General features: G+C 46.6%; 1 protein-coding gene across 1 annotated transcript; it reads left to right on the forward strand.

Moving 5' to 3' along the window:
- Positions 1–3,509: 3,509 nt before the first annotated feature.
- Positions 3,510–21,867, forward strand: LOC307154399 (integrin alpha-L-like; the record flags this gene model as incomplete). The annotated part of the gene is made up of 10 exons (XM_079864316.1): positions 3,510–3,643; positions 13,844–13,958; positions 14,081–14,175; positions 17,301–17,368; positions 17,525–17,639; positions 17,929–18,059; positions 18,169–18,311; positions 20,673–20,823; positions 21,588–21,723; positions 21,830–21,867. Coding segments are annotated over exons 1-10 (1,026 nt in total), but the record flags the coding sequence as incomplete, so codon positions are not given.
- Positions 21,868–21,873: the final 6 nt, after the last annotated feature.

Genomic DNA, 21,873 nt, shown 5'->3' on the forward strand with positions numbered 1-21,873 from the left:
GCAAGCCAACAAGGAAGAGGAGCAGGCCAACGAGGAAGAGGAGCAGGCCAACAAGGAAGAGGAGTTCAAATCAGAGGAGGAAGAGGAGCAAGCCAACAAGGAAGAGGAGCAGGCCAACGAGGAAGAGGAGCAGGCCAACGAGGAAGAGGAGTTCAAATCAGAGGAGGAAGAGGAGCAGGCCAACAAGGAAGAGGAGTTCAAATCAGAGGAGGAAGAGGAGCAGGCCAACAAGGAAGAGGAGTTCAAATCAGAGGAGGAAGAGGAGCAGGCCAACAAGGAAGAGGAGTTCAAATCAGAGGAGGAAGAGGAGCAGGCCAACAAGGAAGAGGAGTTCAAATCAGAGGAGGAAGAGGAGCAAGCCAACAAGGAAGAGGAGCAGGCCAACGAGGAAGAGGAGCAGGCCAACAAGGAAGAGGAGTTCAAATCAGAGGAGGAAGAGGAGCAAGCCAACAAGGAAGAGGAGCAGGCCAACGAGGAAGAGGAGCAGGCCAACAAGGAAGAGGAGTTCAAATCAGAGGAGGAAGAGGAGCAAGCCAACAAGGAAGAGGAGCAGGACAACGAGGAAGAGGAGCAGGCCAACGAGGAAGAGGAGTTCAAATCAGAGGAGGAAGAGGAGCAGGCCAACAAGGAAGAGGAGTTCAAATCAGAGGAGGAAGAGGAGCAGGCCAACAAGGAAGAGGAGTTCAAATCAGAGGAGGAAGAGGAGCAGGCCAACAAGGAAGAGGAGTTCAAATCAGAGGAGGAAGAGGAGCAGGCCAACAAGGAAGAGGAGTTCAAATCAGAGGAGGAAGAGGAGCAGGCCAACAAGGAAGAGGAGTTCAAATCAGAGGAGGAAGAGGAGCAAGCCAACAAGGAAGAGGAGCAGGCCAACGAGGAAGAGGAGGAGGCCAACAAGGGAGAGGAGTTCAAATCAGAGGAGGAAGAGGAGCAAGCCAACAAGGAAGAGGAGCAGGCCAACGAGGAAGAGGAGCAGGCCAACAAGGAAGAGGAGTTCAAATCAGAGGAGGAAGAGGAGCAGGCCAACGAGGAAGAGGAGCAGGCCAACGAGGAAGAGGAGCAGGCCAACAAGGAAGAGGAGTTCAAATCAGAGGAGGAAGAGGAGCAAGCCAACAAGGAAGAGGAGTTCAAATCAGAGGAGGAAGAGGAGCAAGCCAACAAGAAAGAGGAGCAGGCCAACGAGGAAGAGGAGGAGGCCAACAAGGAAGAGGAGGAGGCCAACAAGGGAGAGGAGAAGGTCCAGGAGGGAGAGCAAGACAACCTCGCACCATCATTACGGACGAGATGCGAGCAACAGTCATTGACCATGTCATTGTCCATGGCATGACAATGGCTGAAGCAGGACTAAGAGTCCGTCCAAACCTGAGTAGGTTCACCGTGGCCACCATTATCAGGGCATTCAGACAACACAACAGGTATTGTACTCTATTGCTTTCTTTGTCACAATACAATTTTACAAGCCTGTGAAAGTAGTCTATTGGTTTCAAATCAGTTGTTACTGTATTGTAAAACATGTCAATTGACAACACACGTTTCTTTCTTTAGAGTTGAAAGAATGCCACATAGAGGTGGGAGGGTTGCCATATTTACAGCGGCACAAGAAACCCTCATTGTGGATATGGTTCGTGAGAACAACCTCATCAGACTCCGGGAGATCAGAGACAAAGTCATTGCCGATAATGTCAACTTTGAGAGCATTGATGATGTCAGCTTGGCCACAATAGACCGAGTTCTCCGGCGCCAAAAGATGCGGATGAAACAGGTCTATAGGGTTCCCTTTGAGCGCAACTCTGCGCGACACAAAGACCTACGTTACGAGTATGTGCAAGTAAGTATACATCCATGTTCACAGTACAGTTAGTGGACATACTCTGTTGCTCAGTGGCCTACATTACTTCTGGACAATACTGTGCTACCTGATTGACTGTTGTTCTGAACACCTGTGCACTTTCACATTTTCACAGAGGATATTACAGTTGGACGCGATGGCCAGACCTCATGAGTACCTCTTCCTGGATGAGGCTGGCTTCAACCTGCAGAAACGAAGGCAAAGAGGCCGTAACATCATTGGCCAAAGAGCCATCACTGAGGTTCCTGGCCAACGGGGGGGTAATATTACTCTTTGTGCGGCCATGGGTTTGGAGGGGCTTGTCCACCGGCATGCTGTCCTTGGGTCTTACAATACCCAACGTCTCCTCACCTTCCTAGAGGAGCTAAAAGACATCCTCCTGGACCGCCAACAACACCATCCTGGGCCCGCACATCACATTTATGTGATCATTTGGGACAATGTACGCTTCCACAGAACAAACCAAATCAGAGAGTGGTTGACCACCAACAGTAACCACTTTTTAAACGTCTGTCTGCCACCCTACTCCCCTTTCCTGAACCCTATAGAGGAGTTCTTCTCATCGTGGAGATGGAAGGTTTATGACAGACAACCATACACTAGAGAGAACCTCCTAAGGGCAATGGAGCTGGCCTGTGTTGACATCCCAGTGGAGGCCTTCCAAGGATGGATTCGCCATTCCAGGGCGTTTTTCCCGCGGTGCCTGGCAAGAGACAATATAGCCTGCGATGTGGATGAGGTGATGTGGCCCGATGCAGCTCAGCGACATGATGCCGCACAGTGATTGTGGTGTGTGTGTGGTGTAAATAAAAAACTTAACACCCTGATCATGTTTTCAAGAGTACTGTTGTGTGCAATAGATTCTGTTTTTGCATTGAGTTGTGTTACAGTAGTGTACATGCAGAATTTACTATAGATTTATACTCTTCATATGAAACTCACAAATCTAAATGCCTAATCCTCTGCAGAGATCTAAGAAGATCCATTACTGTAAAGTTTCTAAAAATATGCATTGGCAGTTATGAAACAAAGAACCTTCTCACAAATTGAGCATTGTGTTTTCAATTGTTTTGCTGTAGTGTGTAATGATGTGTATAGTGTTTACATTTTTGAAAGCTTCGAGCTGCTCTTTTGGTGTGAAAGTTTGAGTTTTGAAGTGAGAAGGTGTGGTTGTGTTTATGTAGCTTTAGAAAAGGGTGTTGTGTTTAGACATTGGGGAACATGGAGGAAACGTTTGTGAAATGTGTTTTAGCATTTGAGAAAAACTGTAATAAACATTTTCTTTTCAATATGTGTTTTCTACAGTCTGGTTATCCACACTCATGTGAGTTGTATTTTCTAATGTCATGTATAAAGCAGGAATGTGTGTGTGTGTGTGTGTGTGTGTGTGTCCTGTCCAAGGGTTAGCCGTCCCGTCGCGGCGCCATTCTTCCATTCTGTACATCTGTACGTCACCCTTCCACAAACAGTGTGTGTAATAATGTTTTTCTGCTAAGATGTTGAGAGCAGTGTTGAAGAACAGATTCTACTGGAAGAATGTGTTTCCCTAACTCTGAGAGAACGTTAGCCGGAGTTATGAGAGCATTCCCTGTTAGCTGGGATGCGTGTTTCTCAGTAAAGTGTATGCAAACACCATGAGGTAATGCATGCACAGAGCTATTGTTAAATGTGTGAAACACACACATGAGGAACACTGTGTTAATGAGGAACTGAGTGTGTCGTGAAGAAATGAACAGGAAGATGTGTGTCACAGGCGAGCAGCGATGAGGACGCTCAGCTGGATTCTGCTCATGTGGGGTAAGAGTCTCAGACAACCAGAAACTGCATTATCATTTAGTAAATACTGAGAAAAAGAAGTAAAATATAATTGTGTTTCCTTTTAGTTTTTGCGTTTGTCAGTGATCGTTATGAATGAACATTACATGAAATATTACAAATCCGCTGTGTTCATTTAAGTTTTCTTTTCATTTTACATTTATGTTCACTTTTCTGGTAAGTTGAGGTGATGGTGTGTGTGTGTGTGTGTGTACCTGCTACTTTCTACGTTCTGAAAACCTAATGTCCCCACAAAGATAGTAATATGTTTGTGTGGACATTTTTGGTTCTCATGAAACAGCTTGTAAAGATCTCTCAGCCACTAGATCAAGTCTTTCTCTCGGGATCTCTCAGGATCTCTCAGGATCTCTCGGGATCTCTCGGGATCTCTCGGGGTCTCTCGGGATCTCTCGGGGTCTCTCGGGGTCTCTCGGGATCTCTCGGGGTCTCTCGGGGTCTCTCGGGATCTCTCGGGACCTCTCGGGGTCTCTCGGGGTCTCTCGGGATCTCTCGGGGTCTCTCGGGATCTCTCGGGGTCTCTCGGGGTCTCTCGGGATCTCTCGGGATCTCTCGGGGTCTCTCGGGGTCTCTCGGGATCTCTCGGGGTCTCTCTGGGTCTCTCGGGATCTCTCGGGATCTCTCGGGGTCTCTCGGGGTCTCTCGGGATCTCTCGGGGTCTCTCGGGATCTGGAGGCACGCTCTCTGGTTTCTTCTGCTCCAAGTGAAGGCCAGCACTAATGCTATGAGATAAGATTGGCTTTATTGTCCCAAAGGAAATAGGCCTGTTTACTTAATATTCATGAGCCTCTCTTCTGATTGGCCTGTTGTTTTCCGAGTGACCCACCATTGGTGGGGGTGGGACTGAGTAGTTCTGACATCACATTTATACGTAAGTCACAGCGTCTTGTGAAAAGGCACCACTACTTTATGCGGGCTGTGTGCATTTGCCTGTGGATCGACTGTTTTGAAACTTATATGGCAGTTTCACAGCCCCTAGACCTCTGCTATCATGAACAATGTCATCAGTTTTGACAATATGGGACCTTTAAATACAAATGACATACATACAATACATACAACATCCTATCACAATATACAATACATACATCGTGCAGATCATTCACCTATGATCACTATAATAAAGAAAAAAAGAAAACATTTTTACCTAAATGGGTACTTTTCCATTTAATGCCTCAAAGGACAGAGGGACGAAGGAGTTCTCAAAGTGGTAGAGCGACTGAGAGGCTCTGAGGGAAGAAGCTGGTCCTGAAATGACTTTCTGGGAACTTGATTCTTTCAATTCTCTGAGGTACAGATTAAACATGTTAAATCTGAAGTTAATCGTGACTCAATCAGATCCAAGAACTGGTGTGTTACAATAGATCTCAGAGATGCATACTTACATATCTATCCTTATCATCACAGGAAGTTCCTCAGGTTCACTTTTGGGGCTATAGCTCACCAGAATAGGGTTTTTACCTTCGACCTGGCGTTGTCACTCCGCGCCTTGATGAAGTGTGTTGATGCGACTCCAGACTCCAGGGCATCTACATACTCCATTACACTGTCGATTGGCTGATGCTAGCTCAGTCAGAGCAGATGCCGGGATGGTATCGAGATGTTGTCCTTCGTTCATATGAAGAGTTTGGAATTAAGATAGAACGCCAAGAATACTTTTTCTCCATTACAGAGAACCACTTTTCTTAAGGTAGAATGGGACTTGACTACGATGCAGGCACATGAATGAATGAATGAGGCATTTATATAGTGCTTTCATATGTACTACTGTACGCCCAAGTCAAGTCAAGTCATCTTCATTTATATAGCGCTTTTAACAATGTAGATTGTTTCAAAGCAGCTTTACAGAGATAAACGTATAATTTAAGGTAACAGAGATTGTTTTGGCTTTATAGCGGTTCTTTAATATAGTTATTTTCCAGCTAAAGTTAGTTTTGATTGAGCCCAAAGCGCTTCACACTTATATCAGGGGTCTCTACTCAACCAGCACCAGTGTGAGCATCCACTGGGATGATGTGACGGCAGCCACAGTACAACAGTGCCAGTGCGCTCACCACACACACACACACACACACACACACACACACACACACACACACACACACACACACACACACACACACACACACCAGCTATAGTTGAAGAGGAGAGAGAGTGATAGAGCCAATTCAGTGGATCTGTCTCTGGCTTGTACTGAGGTAGTTCTTTTAGCCAAAGACAAAATCAAGCATTGGCAGGCCGTCAAGTCAAGTCACATTTATTTATATAGCGCATTTTACAATACAGAGTGTTTCAGAGTAGCTTTACAGAGATAAAGGGAAATAATGCAACAAAGTTTGTTTCCAGAAGAAAATATCGTCAAAGTCCAGCTTAAAGGGATGGTTCGGAATAAAATCAACCTAGGGTCCTTTGCACCATGACCTCAAGCCGGACTTGGTCGAACATTATTAAAGTCAGAGCTATCAGCCGGATGGTTTAGTGCAGGCGCTAATGGATCCAAAAGTTGGATCTCGTAAATTACCCTAATAATAATGCCCAGAATGGTACCAAACTTCTACAGTAGTACAAATAGGTTCTGTACTCATAAAACGAGGGAGTACAGTCTTCGTACCCTGGTGATGTGGAAGAAGCCTTGGTTCTGGTCCCAAGGTCCAGTGTTGGGGGTGCATTGTCATTGCAAAACACTTACAACAGATGGGGAGTGTAAAACATTGTGCTGTAAAATAACGGTAATCTGTGTTGCCAGTAATGTACTGTTAATTTAATTTATCACGTGACGAGAGTGAGGCGAGCTGATGATGGTACATTTGGTTTCAAAGCGAAATGTAAAAGCAACTATTTGGCAATATTTTGGATTTGAACCCAATGCTAATAGGGAACCCACAAACATTAATCTGTAATTGTTACGATGTAGGCAGGAATGAAGCAGAGAGAGAATCCATATGCAAGCGTTATTTTAATAAAACAAACAGGAAATCCAGGTAAACAACAGAACACGGAACTCAGGACCAGAACAAGGAAACAGCTAAAACGACCGACAAACAACAACTGAAGCACTGAGGTATATATACACAGGCAAACAAGCTAAACAAGATAACAAGGGGGTGTGGTTAATCTGAAACACCTGGGAGACTAATAAACAAGAAAAACTACAAAGGACTACAAAACATGGCACAGGACAGGAAATAACAAAAGTCCACACAAAACAAGGGGAACACAAGACAGGAATCATGACATAGCCCCCCACTTAACGAGCGGATTCCAGACGCTCCTCAGCAAAACAGTCCAGGAGGGTGGTGGAACGGAGGCGGACCCGGGGGCGGGATGGAGGGCCAGGCCCGTGAAGCGGAAGAGGGCCTGGATACTGCAGCAGGACAGGAGGCCAGGGCGGAGCAGGCAGTGCAGGCGACCGAGGCGGAGACGGCCCTTCAGGCGGCCAGGGCGGAGACGACCCTTCAGGCGGCCAGGGAGGAGACGACGGCCAGGGAGGAGACGACCCTTCAGGCGGCCAGGGCGCAGATGACCCTTCAGGTGGCCAGGGTGGAGCAGATGGTTCAGGAGGCCAGGGAGGAGATGACCCTTCAGGCGGCCAGGGTGGAGACGACCTTTCAGGCGGCCAGGGAGGAGACGACCCTTCAGGCGGCCAGGGTGGAGCAGATGGTTCAGGAGGCCAGGGTGGAGACGACCCTTCAGGTGGCCAGGGTGGAGACGACCCTTCAGGCGGCCAGGGAGGAGACGACCCTTCAGGCGGCGACCCTTCAGGTGGCCAGGGCGGAGACGACCACTCAGGCGGAGACGACCCCCAGGGTGGAGACGACCCTTCAGGCGAAGACAACCATTCAGGCGGCCAGGGCGGAGACGACCCTTCGGGCGGCCATGACAGAGCTGGCTGAAGAGGCGACCATGGCGGCGTGGCCTCCATGGTCCAATCACGGGACCTACTGCCCCCCCCAAAAATTTTCTTGGGGACAGCTATGGAGTCATAGCCTGGAGCAGGCACAGACTCAGGAACAGACCCCGGTTCAAGAACAAGCACGTCGGCGGCCATCTCTGGTGAGGGCTGAGGTTCTGGGATGGAGACAGGCTCAGGACTGGGCAGAACCAGCGGCGGAAAAGTCTCTTTGCTGGACGGGACCAGTGGCGAAGGAAGCTCTGGACTGGACGAGGCCAGCAGCGAAGGAAGCTCTGGACTGGACGGAACCAGCGGCGAAGGAGACTCTGGACTGGACGGGACCAGCGGTGAAGGAGGCTCTGGGCTGGACGGGACCAGCGGCGAAGAGGACTTTGAGCTGGGCAGGACCAGCAGCGAAGAGGGCTTTGAGCTGGGCAGGACCAGCGGCGAAGGAGACTCTGGACTGGACGGAACCAGCGGCGAAGGAAGCTCTGGACTGGACAGAACCAGCGGCGAAGGAGACTCTGGGCTGGACGGGACCAGCGGCGAAAAGGACTTTGAGCTGGGCAGGACCAGCAGCGAAGAGGGCTTTGAGCTGGGCAGGACCAGCGGCGAAGAGGGGTTTGAGCTGGGCAGGACCATCACAGACTTTGGCTCGGCGGCAGCGGCCATCTTGTCCAGAATCACTGGCTCGGCGGTGGCCATCTTGTCTGGAGACACTGGAACAGACACAGGAACAGGAACACACACAGGTTCGGCCGCGGCCATCTTGTCCGGAGACACTGGCTCGGCGGCGGCCATCTTGTCCGGAGACACTGGCTCGGCGGCGGCCATCTTGTCCGGAGACACAGGAACAGATGAGACGTGAACAGTCTCTTGATCGGCAGACGTGACGTGAACAGTCTCTGGATCGGCAGACGTGACGTGAAGAGACTCAGGCTTTGCAGGCATGACGCGAAGAGACTCAAGCTTTGCAGGCATGACGCGAAGAGACTCAGGCTTTGCAGGCATGACACGAAGAGACTCAGGCTTTGCAGGCATGACACGAAGAGACTCAGGCTTTGCAGGCATGACACGAAGAGACTCAGGCTTTGCAGGCATGACGCGAAGAGACTCAGGCTTTGCAGGCATGACACGAAGAGACTCAGGCTTTGCAGGCATGACACGAAGAGACTCAGGCTTTGCAGGCATGACGCGAAGAGACTCAAGCTTTGCAGGCATGACGCGAAGAGACTCAGGCTTTGCAGGCATGACACGAAGAGACTCAGGCTTTGCAGGCATGACGCGAAGAGACTCAAGCTTTGCAGGCATGACGCGAAGAGACTCAGGCTTTGCAGGCATGACACGAAGAGACTCAGGAAGCGTGAAGGCGGCCATTCTGGGAAGCAGAATTAGGCGTGGCCGCCTTCTTGGCTGGAGACTCTCCAAAGCTGCTGGATTCATTTTTGGTCGGTCGTTCTGTTACGATGTAGGCAGGAATGAAGCAGAGAGAGAATCCATATGCAAGCGTTATTTTAATAAAACAAACAAACAGGAAATCCAGGTAAACAACAGAACACGGAACTCAGGACCAGAACAAGGAAACAGCTAAAACGACCGACAAACAACAACTGAAGCACTGAGGTATATATACACAGGCAAACAAGCTAAACAAGATAACAAGGGGGTGTGGTTAATCTGAAACACCTGGGAGACTAATAAACAAGAAAAACTACAAAGGACTACAAAACATGGCACAGGACAGGAAATAACAAAAGTCCACACAAGACAAGGGGAACACAAGACAGGAATCATGACATAGCCCCCCACTTAACGAGCGGATTCCAGACGCTCCTCAGCAAAACAGTCCAGGAGGGTGGTGGAACGGAGGCGGACCCGGGGGCGGGATGGAGGGCCAGGCCCGTGAAGCGGAAGAGGGCCTGGATACTGCAGCAGGACAGGAGGCCAGGGCGGAGCAGGCAGTGCAGGCGACCGAGGCGGAGACGGCCCTTCAGGCGGCCAGGGCGGAGACGACCCTTCAGGCGGCCAGGGAGGAGACGACGGCCAGGGAGGAGACGACCCTTCAGGCGGCCAGGGCGCAGATGACCCTTCAGGTGGCCAGGGTGGAGCAGATGGTTCAGGAGGCCAGGGAGGAGATGACCCTTCAGGCGGCCAGGGTGGAGACGACCTTTCAGGCGGCCAGGGAGGAGACGACCCTTCAGGCGGCCAGGGTGGAGCAGATGGTTCAGGAGGCCAGGGTGGAGACGACCCTTCAGGTGGCCAGGGTGGAGACGACCCTTCAGGCGGCCAGGGAGGAGACGACCCTTCAGGCGGCGACCCTTCAGGTGGCCAGGGCGGAGACGACCACTCAGGCGGAGACGACCCCCAGGGTGGAGACGACCCTTCAGGCGAAGACAACCATTCAGGCGGCCAGGGCGGAGACGACCCTTCGGGCGGCCATGACAGAGCTGGCTGAAGAGGCGACCATGGCGGCGTGGCCTCCATGGTCCAATCACGGGACCTACTGCCCCCCCCCAAAATTTTCTTGGGGACAGCTATGGAGTCATAGCCTGGAGCAGGCACAGACTCAGGAACAGACCCCGGTTCAAGAACAAGCACGTCGGCGGCCATCTCTGGTGAGGGCTGAGGTTCTGGGATGGAGACAGGCTCAGGACTGGGCAGAACCAGCGGCGGAAAAGTCTCTTTGCTGGACGGGACCAGTGGCGAAGGAAGCTCTGGACTGGACGAGGCCAGCAGCGAAGGAAGCTCTGGACTGGACGGAACCAGCGGCGAAGGAGACTCTGGACTGGACGGGACCAGCAGTGAAGGAGGCTCTGGGCTGGACGGGACCAGCGGCGAAGAGGACTTTGAGCTGGGCAGGACCAGCAGCGAAGAGGGCTTTGAGCTGGGCAGGACCAGCGGCGAAGGAGACTCTGGACTGGACGGAACCAGCGGCGAAGGAGACTCTGGACTGGACGGGACCAGCGGTGAAGGAGGCTCTGGGCTGGACGGGACCAGCGGCGAAGAGGACTTTGAGCTGGGCAGGACCAGCAGCGAAGAGGGCTTTGAGCTGGGCAGGACCAGCGGCGAAGGAGACTCTGGACTGGACGGAACCAGCGGCGAAGGAAGCTCTGGACTGGACAGAACCAGCGGCGAAGGAGACTCTGGGCTGGATGGGACCAGCGGCGAAAAGGACTTTGAGCTGGGCAGGACCAGCAGCGAAGAGGGCTTTGAGCTGGGCAGGACCAGCGGCGAAGAGGGGTTTGAGCTGGGCAGGACCATCACAGACTTTGGCTCGGCGGCAGCGGCCATCTTGTCCAGAATCACTGGCTCGGCGGTGGCCATCTTGTCTGGAGACACTGGAACAGACACAGGAACAGGAACACACACAGGTTCGGCCGCGGCCATCTTGTCCGGAGACACTGGCTCGGCGGCGGCCATCTTGTCCGGAGACACTGGCTCGGCGGCGGCCATCTTGTCCGGAGACACAGGAACAGATGAGACATGAACAGTCTCTTGATCGGCAGACGTGACGTGAAGAGACTCAGGCTTTGCAGGCATGACGCGAAGAGACTCAAGCTTTGCAGGCATGACGCGAAGAGACTCAGGCTTTGCAGGCATGACACGAAGAGACTCAGGCTTTGCAGGCATGACGCGAAGAGACTCAGGCTTTGCAGGCATGACGCGAAGAGACTCAAGCTTTGCAGGCATGACGCGAAGAGACTCAGGCTTTGCAGGCATGACGCGAAGAGACTCAGGCTTTGCAGGCATGACACGAAGAGACTCAGGCTTTGCAGGCATGACGCGAAGAGACTCAAGCTTTGCAGGCATGACACGAAGAGACTCAGGCTTTGCAGGCATGACACGAAGAGACTCAAGCTTTGCAGGCATGACGCGAAGAGACTCAGGCTTTGCAGGCATGACACGAAGAGACTCAGGAAGCGTGAAGGCGGCCATTCTGGGAAGCAGAATTAGGCGTGGCCGCCTTCTTGGCTGGAGACTCTCCAAAGCTGCTGGATTCATTTTTGGTCGGTCGTTCTGTTACGATGTAGGCAGGAATGAAGCAGAGAGAGAATCCATATGCAAGCGTTATTTTAATAAAACAAACAAACAGGAAATCCAGGTAAACAACAGAACACGGAACTCAGGACCAGAACAAGGAAACAGCTAAAACGACCGACAAACAACAACTTAAGCAATGAGGTATATATACACAGGCAAACAAGCTAAACAAGATAACAAGGGGGTGTGGTTAATCTGAAACACCTGGGAGACTAATAAACAAGAAAAACTACAAAGGACTACAAAACATGGCACAGGACAGGAAATAACAAAAGTCCACACAAGACAAGGGGAACACAAGACAGGAATCATGACAGTAATCTGTAAAGGCAATCTGTAAACTTTTCCTGATGAAGGTGGCAGCATCCGGAGCTAACACTACTAATTTACACACTTCTAATTCACACACCTTCACACCTTAATAAATGTTCTATGTTTAATATAAGCAAGTTTATATTAGTTTCGTATTTATTTGGTTCCACAGTTGTTTTTATTTAAACTTTGTGTAAGTTATTTGTTATTTTATATTAGGCCTATAGCTGTTACATTCCAGTTTGTGTTAGACCTTACTGTTTGCATTTGATCAGTTCCTGTGTTCATTTGTTCAGTTTCCCGCCACTCGTTTGTTTCCATGGTCACTGTCTTCATTAGTTCATTTGGTTCAGCTATGTGTCATTAATTATCTTTGTCAAGGTCTTTTGTATGTCTCATGTATATATAGCCTGTGTTCTCATAGTGGCTGAGCCTGTTCACATTGGCATGGCCATGAAGGCCGGTCCGCCCTGGTTTCCCGAGCTGCCGGCTCACGTTACGTAACAATATCATGGTGTATGCTTATTTGTTTTGTTAATAAAGCCGTCTTTATTTGAGCGAGTTTGTCATTGTACTGTTTTGTTGTTGTGTTTTCCATTTAGAATAATAATGAACCCACCATTCAAGAAATTGCCACCCCCAAATTGAAGCTATTTCGAAAGCAAAAGTAAAATGCGCACGGCCCCATGGGCATTCATAAGTGATTTAAAAGCGAGGTCGAAAAGAGGGAAAACCTTCCCCCTGGTTTTATAAACACACAGCTAAATCAGCCAGAGAAAATATAATGTTAGAAAATCAAGGGTCAAGAACCCAACTAAAGCAAACACTGATCACCATAATGGTGGCATCAAACGTTATTATTTTCAATAAATCATCTAAACCTATGTTAATTCTCAATAACAACTTTTGTACACTAATGTGACAAACTGGCTTGTAATGCCATATTTTAATGAAAAAAAAAAAAAAAAACGAATCATAATTTTAATAATAAAAGACTGTAAAAATACATCAGAAAAAACATGTTAATTGGTTAATGGTATTTAACCTTATCATATACGGTGAAAAACTAATAGATCTCTTGGGACATTTCGTGTAATTTTACAGTAAAATACTGTTAAATGTATAGATTTTTTTATTTATGGACTGATAAAAAGAGAAATCCAAAACCCAACCTTTAATATGTCAACCAAATCAAACAAGAATTTGAATCTTTGCTTTATACAATTTTCAGCGGCTTCGTCTGGCACGCCCATTTTTCTCGACACAAGCTCCGACACCTCGGTTCAAATGTCACATCACTATCATTCAGTATGAAGTCTTGTTTGTTTGATTGTTTGTTTTGGTTCACACTCTCTGTCAGTAATTTGAGTAGGTCCGGTTTCTTTATATTTATCTGTTCCTGAGTTTTGGATTCCTTGTTCCCGTCTGCCTCAGTGGATTGTATTTGTGTTCGGACTGATTACATGTGCTTGACCCTCTACCTGGTATGGACTATGACCTTGGATTATATTTGTTAATAAACTGCGTTTGGATTCTTACTCTGCTGAATGCTGTCTTACCACAACCAAATCATTACAAGTGCGCAGCATCCTCTTAGATGATGCGACGGCAGTCACAGTACAACGTATATAGTACTCTCGCTTGCCACACACCAGCTATAGGTGGAGAGGAGAAAGCGTGATCAAGCCAATCCGTTTGACGGGGATTATTAATTAGATAACATTTTAGATAACTTGTGATACAAAAACATTGCAATACGTAATGTAATCAATCAACTGGGAAAATATGCTGATATCGGTTTATGTTTTTTAACCTATTAAATTATTATTTTTTTTGCCTTAATAAAGACTGATTCTTAAGTCTCAGAAAGCTCTCCTGATGTCTCCCAGAGCACTTAACAATCTCTCTCGCTTCTCCAGCGTCTCTTTCAGAGGCCTTCAATATCGACACTGAACATCCCCTGAGATTTAACGGCGTGGCAGAAGATTTCTTTGGTTACAGCGTTTATCAGTCAGAGTTTGAAAACAGGAAACAGTGAGTGAAACACACACACACACACACACACACACTGGTTGCTAGGGTGTTCTACATGGTTGCTAGGGTGTTCTACATGTGTTTTCTGAGGGTCTGATTGATTGTGAGGGTGTTTTTGGCAGGATCATCGTTGGAGCCCCATTAAAAGGAAACTCAACGGGTGAAATGTACAGTTGCACAGAAGATCTGCAGTCCTGCACACCACTGCTCTGGACAGGTATCACCGTCACACACACTGTCTGTCACGATCTCCTTCACACACACTATCTGTCATGACCACCGTCACACACACTATCTGTCATGATCTCCGTCACACACACTATCTGTCATGACCACCGTCACACACACTATCTGTCATGATCTCCGTCACACACACTATCTGTCATGATCACCGTCACACACACTATCTGTCATGATCACCACCGTCACACACACTATCTGTCATGACCACTGCCGTCACACACACTATCTGTCATGATCACCGTCACACACACTATCTGTCACGATCACCCTCACACACACTATCTGTCTTCATGACCACCGTCACACACACTATCTGTCATGATCACCACCGTCACACACACTATCTGTCATGACCACTGCCGTCACACACACTATCTGTCATGATCACCGTCACACACACTATCTGTCATCATGACCACCGCCGTCACACACACTATCTGTCATGATCACCGTCACACACACTATCTGTCATGATCACCGTCACACACACTATCTGTCTTCATGACCACCGTCACACACACTATCTGTCATGATCACCACCGTCACACACACTATCCGTCACACACACTATCTGTAATGGACTTTGATTGTTCATCTGCATCTGAATGTGTGTGGTTTCAGTTTGTGCTGTCATACTGTGGTCTCCCTCTCTCCCTCTCTCCCTCTCCCTGAGCGCATGTGCGGAGTGACTGGGAGGAGCGTGTGAGTGTTTGAGCGAGTGGCGGCGTGTTTGAATGAGTTTTTTTCCCTTTTTTCCCCTTTTTCCCCATTTCTTTAATAATTTAGTTTAGTTTAGTTTGTAGTTAGCTGTTAGGGGGTGTGGAAATGTCGGCAGACTCTGACGGGTTTGCTACCTTAACAGGCCGGAACGGCTGTAAATGTATACCAGATGACTCGATCACGGTCGAAGACTGCTTGACGGCTGTTGGTAGTGAAATAGGTGCTCGGAACATTCTGTCTGCATCTAGAATGAATAAAGCTGTCGTTGTGTTTGTGAAAGAAGAGTCTATGGTTCATCATTTAGTAGAAGTTGGCTTATCTGTTGGTGATGTTTTTCTGCCTGTTTTACTGCTGTCGAGCCCTTTTAAAAAGGTAACTCTTTCCAATGTGCCGCCTTTTATTTCTAATGATTCACTTGAGCGTTTACTTGGCCGCTATGGCAAAATAGTAATGCCGATTAAAATGATCCCCCTCTGTGTTAAAAATCCAAATATGAAACATGTGATTGTCATGTTTCTGGGCAGTAGAAAGCGCACGACGAAGGATATTCAGAAAAACAAGGTATTTAATAGTAAACTCAGGAGTAACATCACGTTCACACAAACAATAACCGACCAGGGATAGAACAGAACAGGATCAACAAATACACAAGCAGACTAAACAAGGACCAGCTGACAAGACTTAACTGATTGGAAACCATAGAGACTAACGAGAACAGGTGGAGACAAGACAGAACATAATTGTGACATTACACCCCCTCGGAAAGGCGCGTCCTTGCACCGTGATGACACCAAAAAAAAAAAAGAAAAAAGGGCGGAGGCTTCGGTGGAGGGCGTGGAGCTGGGGACGGACTGGAACATGGGGACGTTGGCCATGGACACCAGACGGGGGGAGGAGCCAGGGTGGTGTCTGAGCTGACAGACAGGACGACACCCAGAAGCCGATCAATGGCGGCGGAACCGTGGGTGGCTGAGGATCCTGCAGAGCTGAGTGGCTGACGGACCATGGCGACACTGTAGACCCGGAAGACAGGAGCTGAGCCGCTGATCTGCGGGACTGAGGCGGTGACGTGGGGACGGATGACCGGGGTGACGATGTGGTGAGGGAGGCCGACGGGGAGGTCAGAGGAAGGGAGGAGTCCAGGGGTGCCGAAGGGGTGCAGGGTGAGGGTGCAGCCCGAATCCCGGAAGTCCGTGGCTGTAGCTGGACGTCGACCGCTGAAGGCCGACCTGGAATGGTGATCAAGCCCAGCGGAGCTTCCGGTTAGACGGACCGCGGAGGCGATGAAGGAGTGGTGGGTCGAGGTGAAGGCGACGGGCTGACAGGACGAGGTGGTGGTGTGCGCCTGGAGGCCCGAGGTGCAGCCGGGAACTCGGCCTCTAGTCGAGCTGGTGGCAGGGGAGCCCGAGGCGTGGAGGATGAGCCGCACGGAGTGAGCAGCGGTGCAGAGCCAAGGAGCTACACGACACCAGTGGGGCCGACGGATCCAGGGGACTGATCGTGACCAGCGATGGAGACGGGATAAGGATGACAGGCAGGGATGAAGATGGAAGACTTCTGGACAGGACCGGCGAAGAAGATGATGTGAGGGTGGGGAATTGGGTGGGAATAGGATCCGCGGACCACAGGTCTATTAGGTTGTAGTCCGCTCCTGGCTCTGCGATGGACAGACCCGCCTAGTTTTTCAAGTTTTTCTGGAATTTAATTGGACAAGACCTATATGGTGTTTTTCTTGAATGTATTGAGCAAGGAACTCTTCCTTTGAGTTGTCGAAGGGCAATTTTAACTCTAATCTCAAAAAAGGGAACTTGGTGTCTAAAGAACTGGCGTCCGGTATCATTGATCTGTGCTGATTTTAAGATATTGTCAAAAGCATTGACTAATAGACTTAAAAAATGTATGGCATCAGTCATTCACAAAGATCAAACATTTTGTAAAAGTATATTTTTTGACAATCTCGTTTTGTTGAGAAATAGTATTACTGTTGCAAAAATGCACAACTTGGACATTGGTTTTCTTTCAAAAGACCAAGAAAAGGCGTTTGATATGTAAAAATGCTGGAGAGGATGTAAGCATTGTGCCTCTTTTTAAGTCTTTGGTGAAGTCAAGAGTGGTCATTGAATATACCTATTATCGGCACATTAATAATGTCTCTTATTTTGAATGGAGATGGGGTGTTGGGGCGGTTTTGGTGACTATAAGTGAATCAGGGAATCTGGTATTTAATTGGCAATAAGAATTGTTATTGTTTATTTATTTTATTTTTTTCCGTTTTGATTTCTTTGTGTTTTGTAAATTAAAGTGTTTTAAAAGTCTCTCTCTCTCTCTCTCTCTCTCTCTCTCTCTCTCTCTCTCTCTCTCTCTGGTGATGATTGACAGGCCCAGAGAGCGTTCAGTTCTTCGGCATGTCTTCTGCTGTGTCGTCTGATGCTGTCGGACGCTTGACTGTAAGTTCAACTGCTTCCTTCATTAGTCACTTCAGTGTTTGACTTCTTGAAGAATGGGAATGTTCTCTGCCTCCTCATTTTAGCACTGGAGTCTTTGCTTCATCTTGTGTGTGATTTGATCCTCCTGTTGTCTCAGATATTGTGTCTCTTTCTCAGAGCTGCAGCCCGTATCTTCCTCATGAGTGTGACGGAAACTCGTATCTGAACGGCATCTGCGTCCAGTTCAACAGCCGTTTACAGGCCGTCTCAAACTTTACCGCCGCTTACCAAGGTCTGACGAGTCTGACACAGAAACCAGCGGATAACGACACTTTTAGCACTGAATGCAGTTTAACTATTTCAGGCTTTAATACTGTACACCATGTGTTGGGTTCTTAGTAACATTCCAGTTGGTGTTTATTGACAAATCAGTTAAAGACTAAAGACATGATTAAAGGCATTATGTTAAATACTTGGGAAAAATATGGATTTATTGGCCATCTTGTCAATAATTTATGGTTTGATTGCTAAAAGAAGTTGGCGTAACAGATGTGTTTCCATATCTTGTGGTGTTTCTGCAGAATGCACGAAGAGAGAAGTCAATCTGGTGTTTCTCTTTGACGGATCTCAAAGTATTTTTTTGAACGGGTTTGAAATGAACAAAAAATTCATTTTAGATGTTATGAAAAAACTTTCAAACTCATCCATAAAGGTAAATCAACCCAGCACTATTAATGTGGAAATATGGACATGTAATGGTCTCTGGTCTGCTAATGATGTTAACGGCACGTGTGCTTGTTGTTTGTCCTTCTGTGGGTCAGTTTGCTGCTGTCCAGTTTGCAACTACATTCAGAACTGTGTTTGACTTCAACGACTATAAGGACGGCTCCGCTGAAGACAAACTCATGAAAGAGCCATACATGAACAAACTCACAAACACACACGGAGCAATCGACTATGTCTTGTGAGTGAAACCTTCATATGCTTATGAATGTTCACTGAATTTACACTTGCAGAGAAAAAGTCTTGAAATGCACATAAATGAAAATTAAAGATGGCTCTTTCTGTAGATTTGCTCTTTTGTTCTGGTTTATCTCATTCTCTAAATAAAAATGTAAAACACATTGGTGTAGAAACTGGGGCTGCAACCATTCCTCGATTTAAGTCGAGTACTCAGTATTGAGTTCTTTACATGTTAAAATGACCTCAGCTCTGTTCACAGTAAACGCTGCCCCATGCAAACTCAGTCTCTGCTGTTTGTTTAGGGTTCCAATAACGTGCATTTGGGAACGCAAAAAGTCGGGCACGGTTTGTGTTTCTTAGATGCACTGTTATTATCATTTATAAGCGTGGAGCGTCTCTTGTTTCTCAGTCTCCATCTCTGCATGCTTGAGTTTGTGTTGTTTATAACGTTCATCTGGGAACGCAGTGTGCGCTGTTTCACAAGATTTGTAACGTCACTCATCTGTAAATCTATGCCAGCACAGGAGAATACATTAATATGTTTCTAAATATGCAAATTCTTGTTCATCGCGATTTCAAAATAAAAGTTTAAACCGTCGCTCTGAGTTTGCATGTTTTGATGAACATGTTCTTTTTCAAGAAATTACAGCGGATGTTGCATTTCTATCGCATAGAAGTGACCAAATATTAAAGATTAAGAGGACATTTGAAGTAAATGTTGTTTGGCCAAACTTGGCTTTTGGCGCCCTCTGCAGGCATTTGTTATAACACGCAATGTACAGTTAGTTATGTTTATATTAGTTTATATATCATTTATTTTACATGGTGTATTTAAACAGTTGTTCAATAAAACCCATATAATTACTTTCATACTTTATTTGAACCAATTATTATTGCTTGTTATATATTTGTATTTTTTAAGTCATTTTAAAGGCTATTTTTATTACCACAATTTTTATCCGATTACTCAATTAATCGATGGAATAATCGGTAGAATACTCGATTACTAGAATAATCGATAGATGTAGCCCTAGTAGAAACAAAAGAGGCATGTTGAGACCAGGCACGGTGTTATAACACAAACATATCTAACAAAATTAGAATATATTGGGTCACCCAAAACTTTTCTTCAAAAAAACAAACAAACTTTTAATATATTTTAATTTTGTCAAGAATTATAAAAAATCGTCAATAAGATCATAATTTGTGCTAAAATAGTCTAAATGTTTAGTTTTAAAAACTATTTTAAAAAGCTGGCTATGTCTATTTTGATGTTTCTGCGCATGTTCAGCAGACAGTGGTTCGAGTTTGTTCCGATCAGAGCTCGTGAGTGGAGAGCGCATTTCTGAATATTCCGGCTCGAAAATATGTGGAATAAGGGCTGCCTCTGACTATTTTTTTTTTTTTGGTCGACTAGTAGTTGTTCATTTGAGCCATTAGTGGACAAATCACCCCTGTATATTATTTTAATAGCCTACACAGGATTATGAGCGTTTACGTAATATAGCCGCACTCAAGCGCACGACCGCACGCAGAAAGCTTGCCACAAAGAACCGGTAAAAGTAATGATTATGAATGTGTCTAAAATAGCAAGGAGACATTTAATTGTTTATTAATAAACTGGTGTTTTCTGTGTCTCTGCAAAGATGAAGTTGACGATGCGGATTCGCCATGAACGCCAGAGATAAATGCACATTTCATATGGATTCCACATTCAGAGAGCCTATTTCTTTTGGTTTTGAATATTTTCGTTTAAAAGTAGACATTTCAAGCTTTCTATAATAGATCCTTCCTATATTTCTCAAATCTGTGAGGCACAAGCTGAGTTTCGGCGCCCTCCAGTTCACATGCAATGCAAGTGATCGTGCCTGCGCCTTATTACATCGACTGATTACATACCTCGCGAGTGGATGATAGCCCTGAAGACGCCTAGCAATGGTATACCTTTAGTGGTAGTATACCTTTAGTTAAGTTATACCTTAAGAGTCTTCGTAGCGCGCTAAGAGACAGCATTATCAGGAAACGCAGCCCAGGTATGATGCGTATGATGCGTAATGGAGATTACAAAGCGCTCTTCTTTGGTCAGAACCATGGAGAGCGATCGCGGAGAGGTCCGTCCTATGCACCGAAACTTTTTACAATGCAACAAAATATTTAAAGAGCATCCAGCTATTAAAATCTAGATTATGTATACACACATATAATATAACAGTATATTAGTCAGTAATTTTTATTAGGTTAAACAGTGATTGGATAACGTTTTTAATTTAACGTTTTTAATTTAAGGCCCATCCAAAACTGGAATCCTGGCGCCGTGCCTGGTTGAGACTGATGTTTGTGTCATTATTTATCACATCACCAGAAAGAATCTCCTGAATAGCATGTCGTCTGGAGCCGATCTCAGCGCTCAGAAAGCCCTGGTGATCATCACAGATGGAGAACCCACTGATTTTGATGATATACAGGCCCTCAGGAGATGCAATGAGCAAAATATCATCCGCATCGTCATTGGGGTGAGTTTCCTTATGACCTTTGTTTGAAATGTTTGAAACTCTAAAAGCAGTGAATTCTGGCTTGCACTCTTGCAACCGAAGCTGAATGACTTTTCCCATGTAATGGCTCAGTTACAAAACTCTACACAAAAATACTCTCATTTTACACAGGCTTAACCATGTTCTCATTAATAAAACACAAACATGTTGCTAGAACTGCCCGGTCCTGCAGATTTGCCTTATACAACATTAGGAGGATCAGGCTCTTCCTATCAGAGCTACACAACTCCTTCTCCAAGCTCTTGTTCTCTCCAGACTGGACTATAGTAATGCTCTCTCCTTCCAGCATCAGTCAAACCTCTGCAACTGATCCAGAAGCTGCTGCTAAAGTGTGTTTATCGAGCCGAGGACACACACGTCACTCCTTTCCTCACGTGTACTGTGCTGGACTAGCTGTCTGTGTATTTGTTAGGTTTACTGTGTTATAACTGTGTTAGGCTAATTGACTGATTGGTGATTAAAATATTTTTGACCTGGAAGCTTGAGGTTTGGACAAGTTGGTGTGTAGTTATGAGACTGTGTGTGTTTATAGTTTATAGTGAGAAAATTGAATTGTTAAATGAATTCTGTTAGCAATTGAGAAAAGCAGTGTGAAAAGCCCTAAAGTCCTGTTTCAACTCGCATAGTTAGAAAAAAATCATGTTTTACATATTGGGCTGTTTCAATTCATATGTTATCAAAAGTGTTTTTGCACAGACAGACTTAATGACAGTTTTGTTTGTCAGGTGGGAAAAGTTAGCTTAGCCAAACTCCATGACTTGGCTTCAGAACCAAAAATAAACAACACCTTCTACATTCAAGACTACAATGGACTCCAAGGACTTCTTGACGACCTGCAAAAACACATCTACAACATTGAAGGTAAAATGCAAGTGTAAAGAAAATGGACATACTGTATAATGTTTAAATAAAAGCAGCTAAAGAAGAATCCACTGATGATTTAAGAGTTCTTCTTCTGTGGTTTCAGGGTCAAAGGACACACACAGCAAAGACAGACCGAAAGAGTTATCG

This window comes from Squalius cephalus (assembly GCF_949319135.1).
Source record: "Squalius cephalus genome assembly, chromosome: 2".
Classification (NCBI taxonomy): Eukaryota; Metazoa; Chordata; class Actinopteri; order Cypriniformes; family Leuciscidae; genus Squalius; species Squalius cephalus.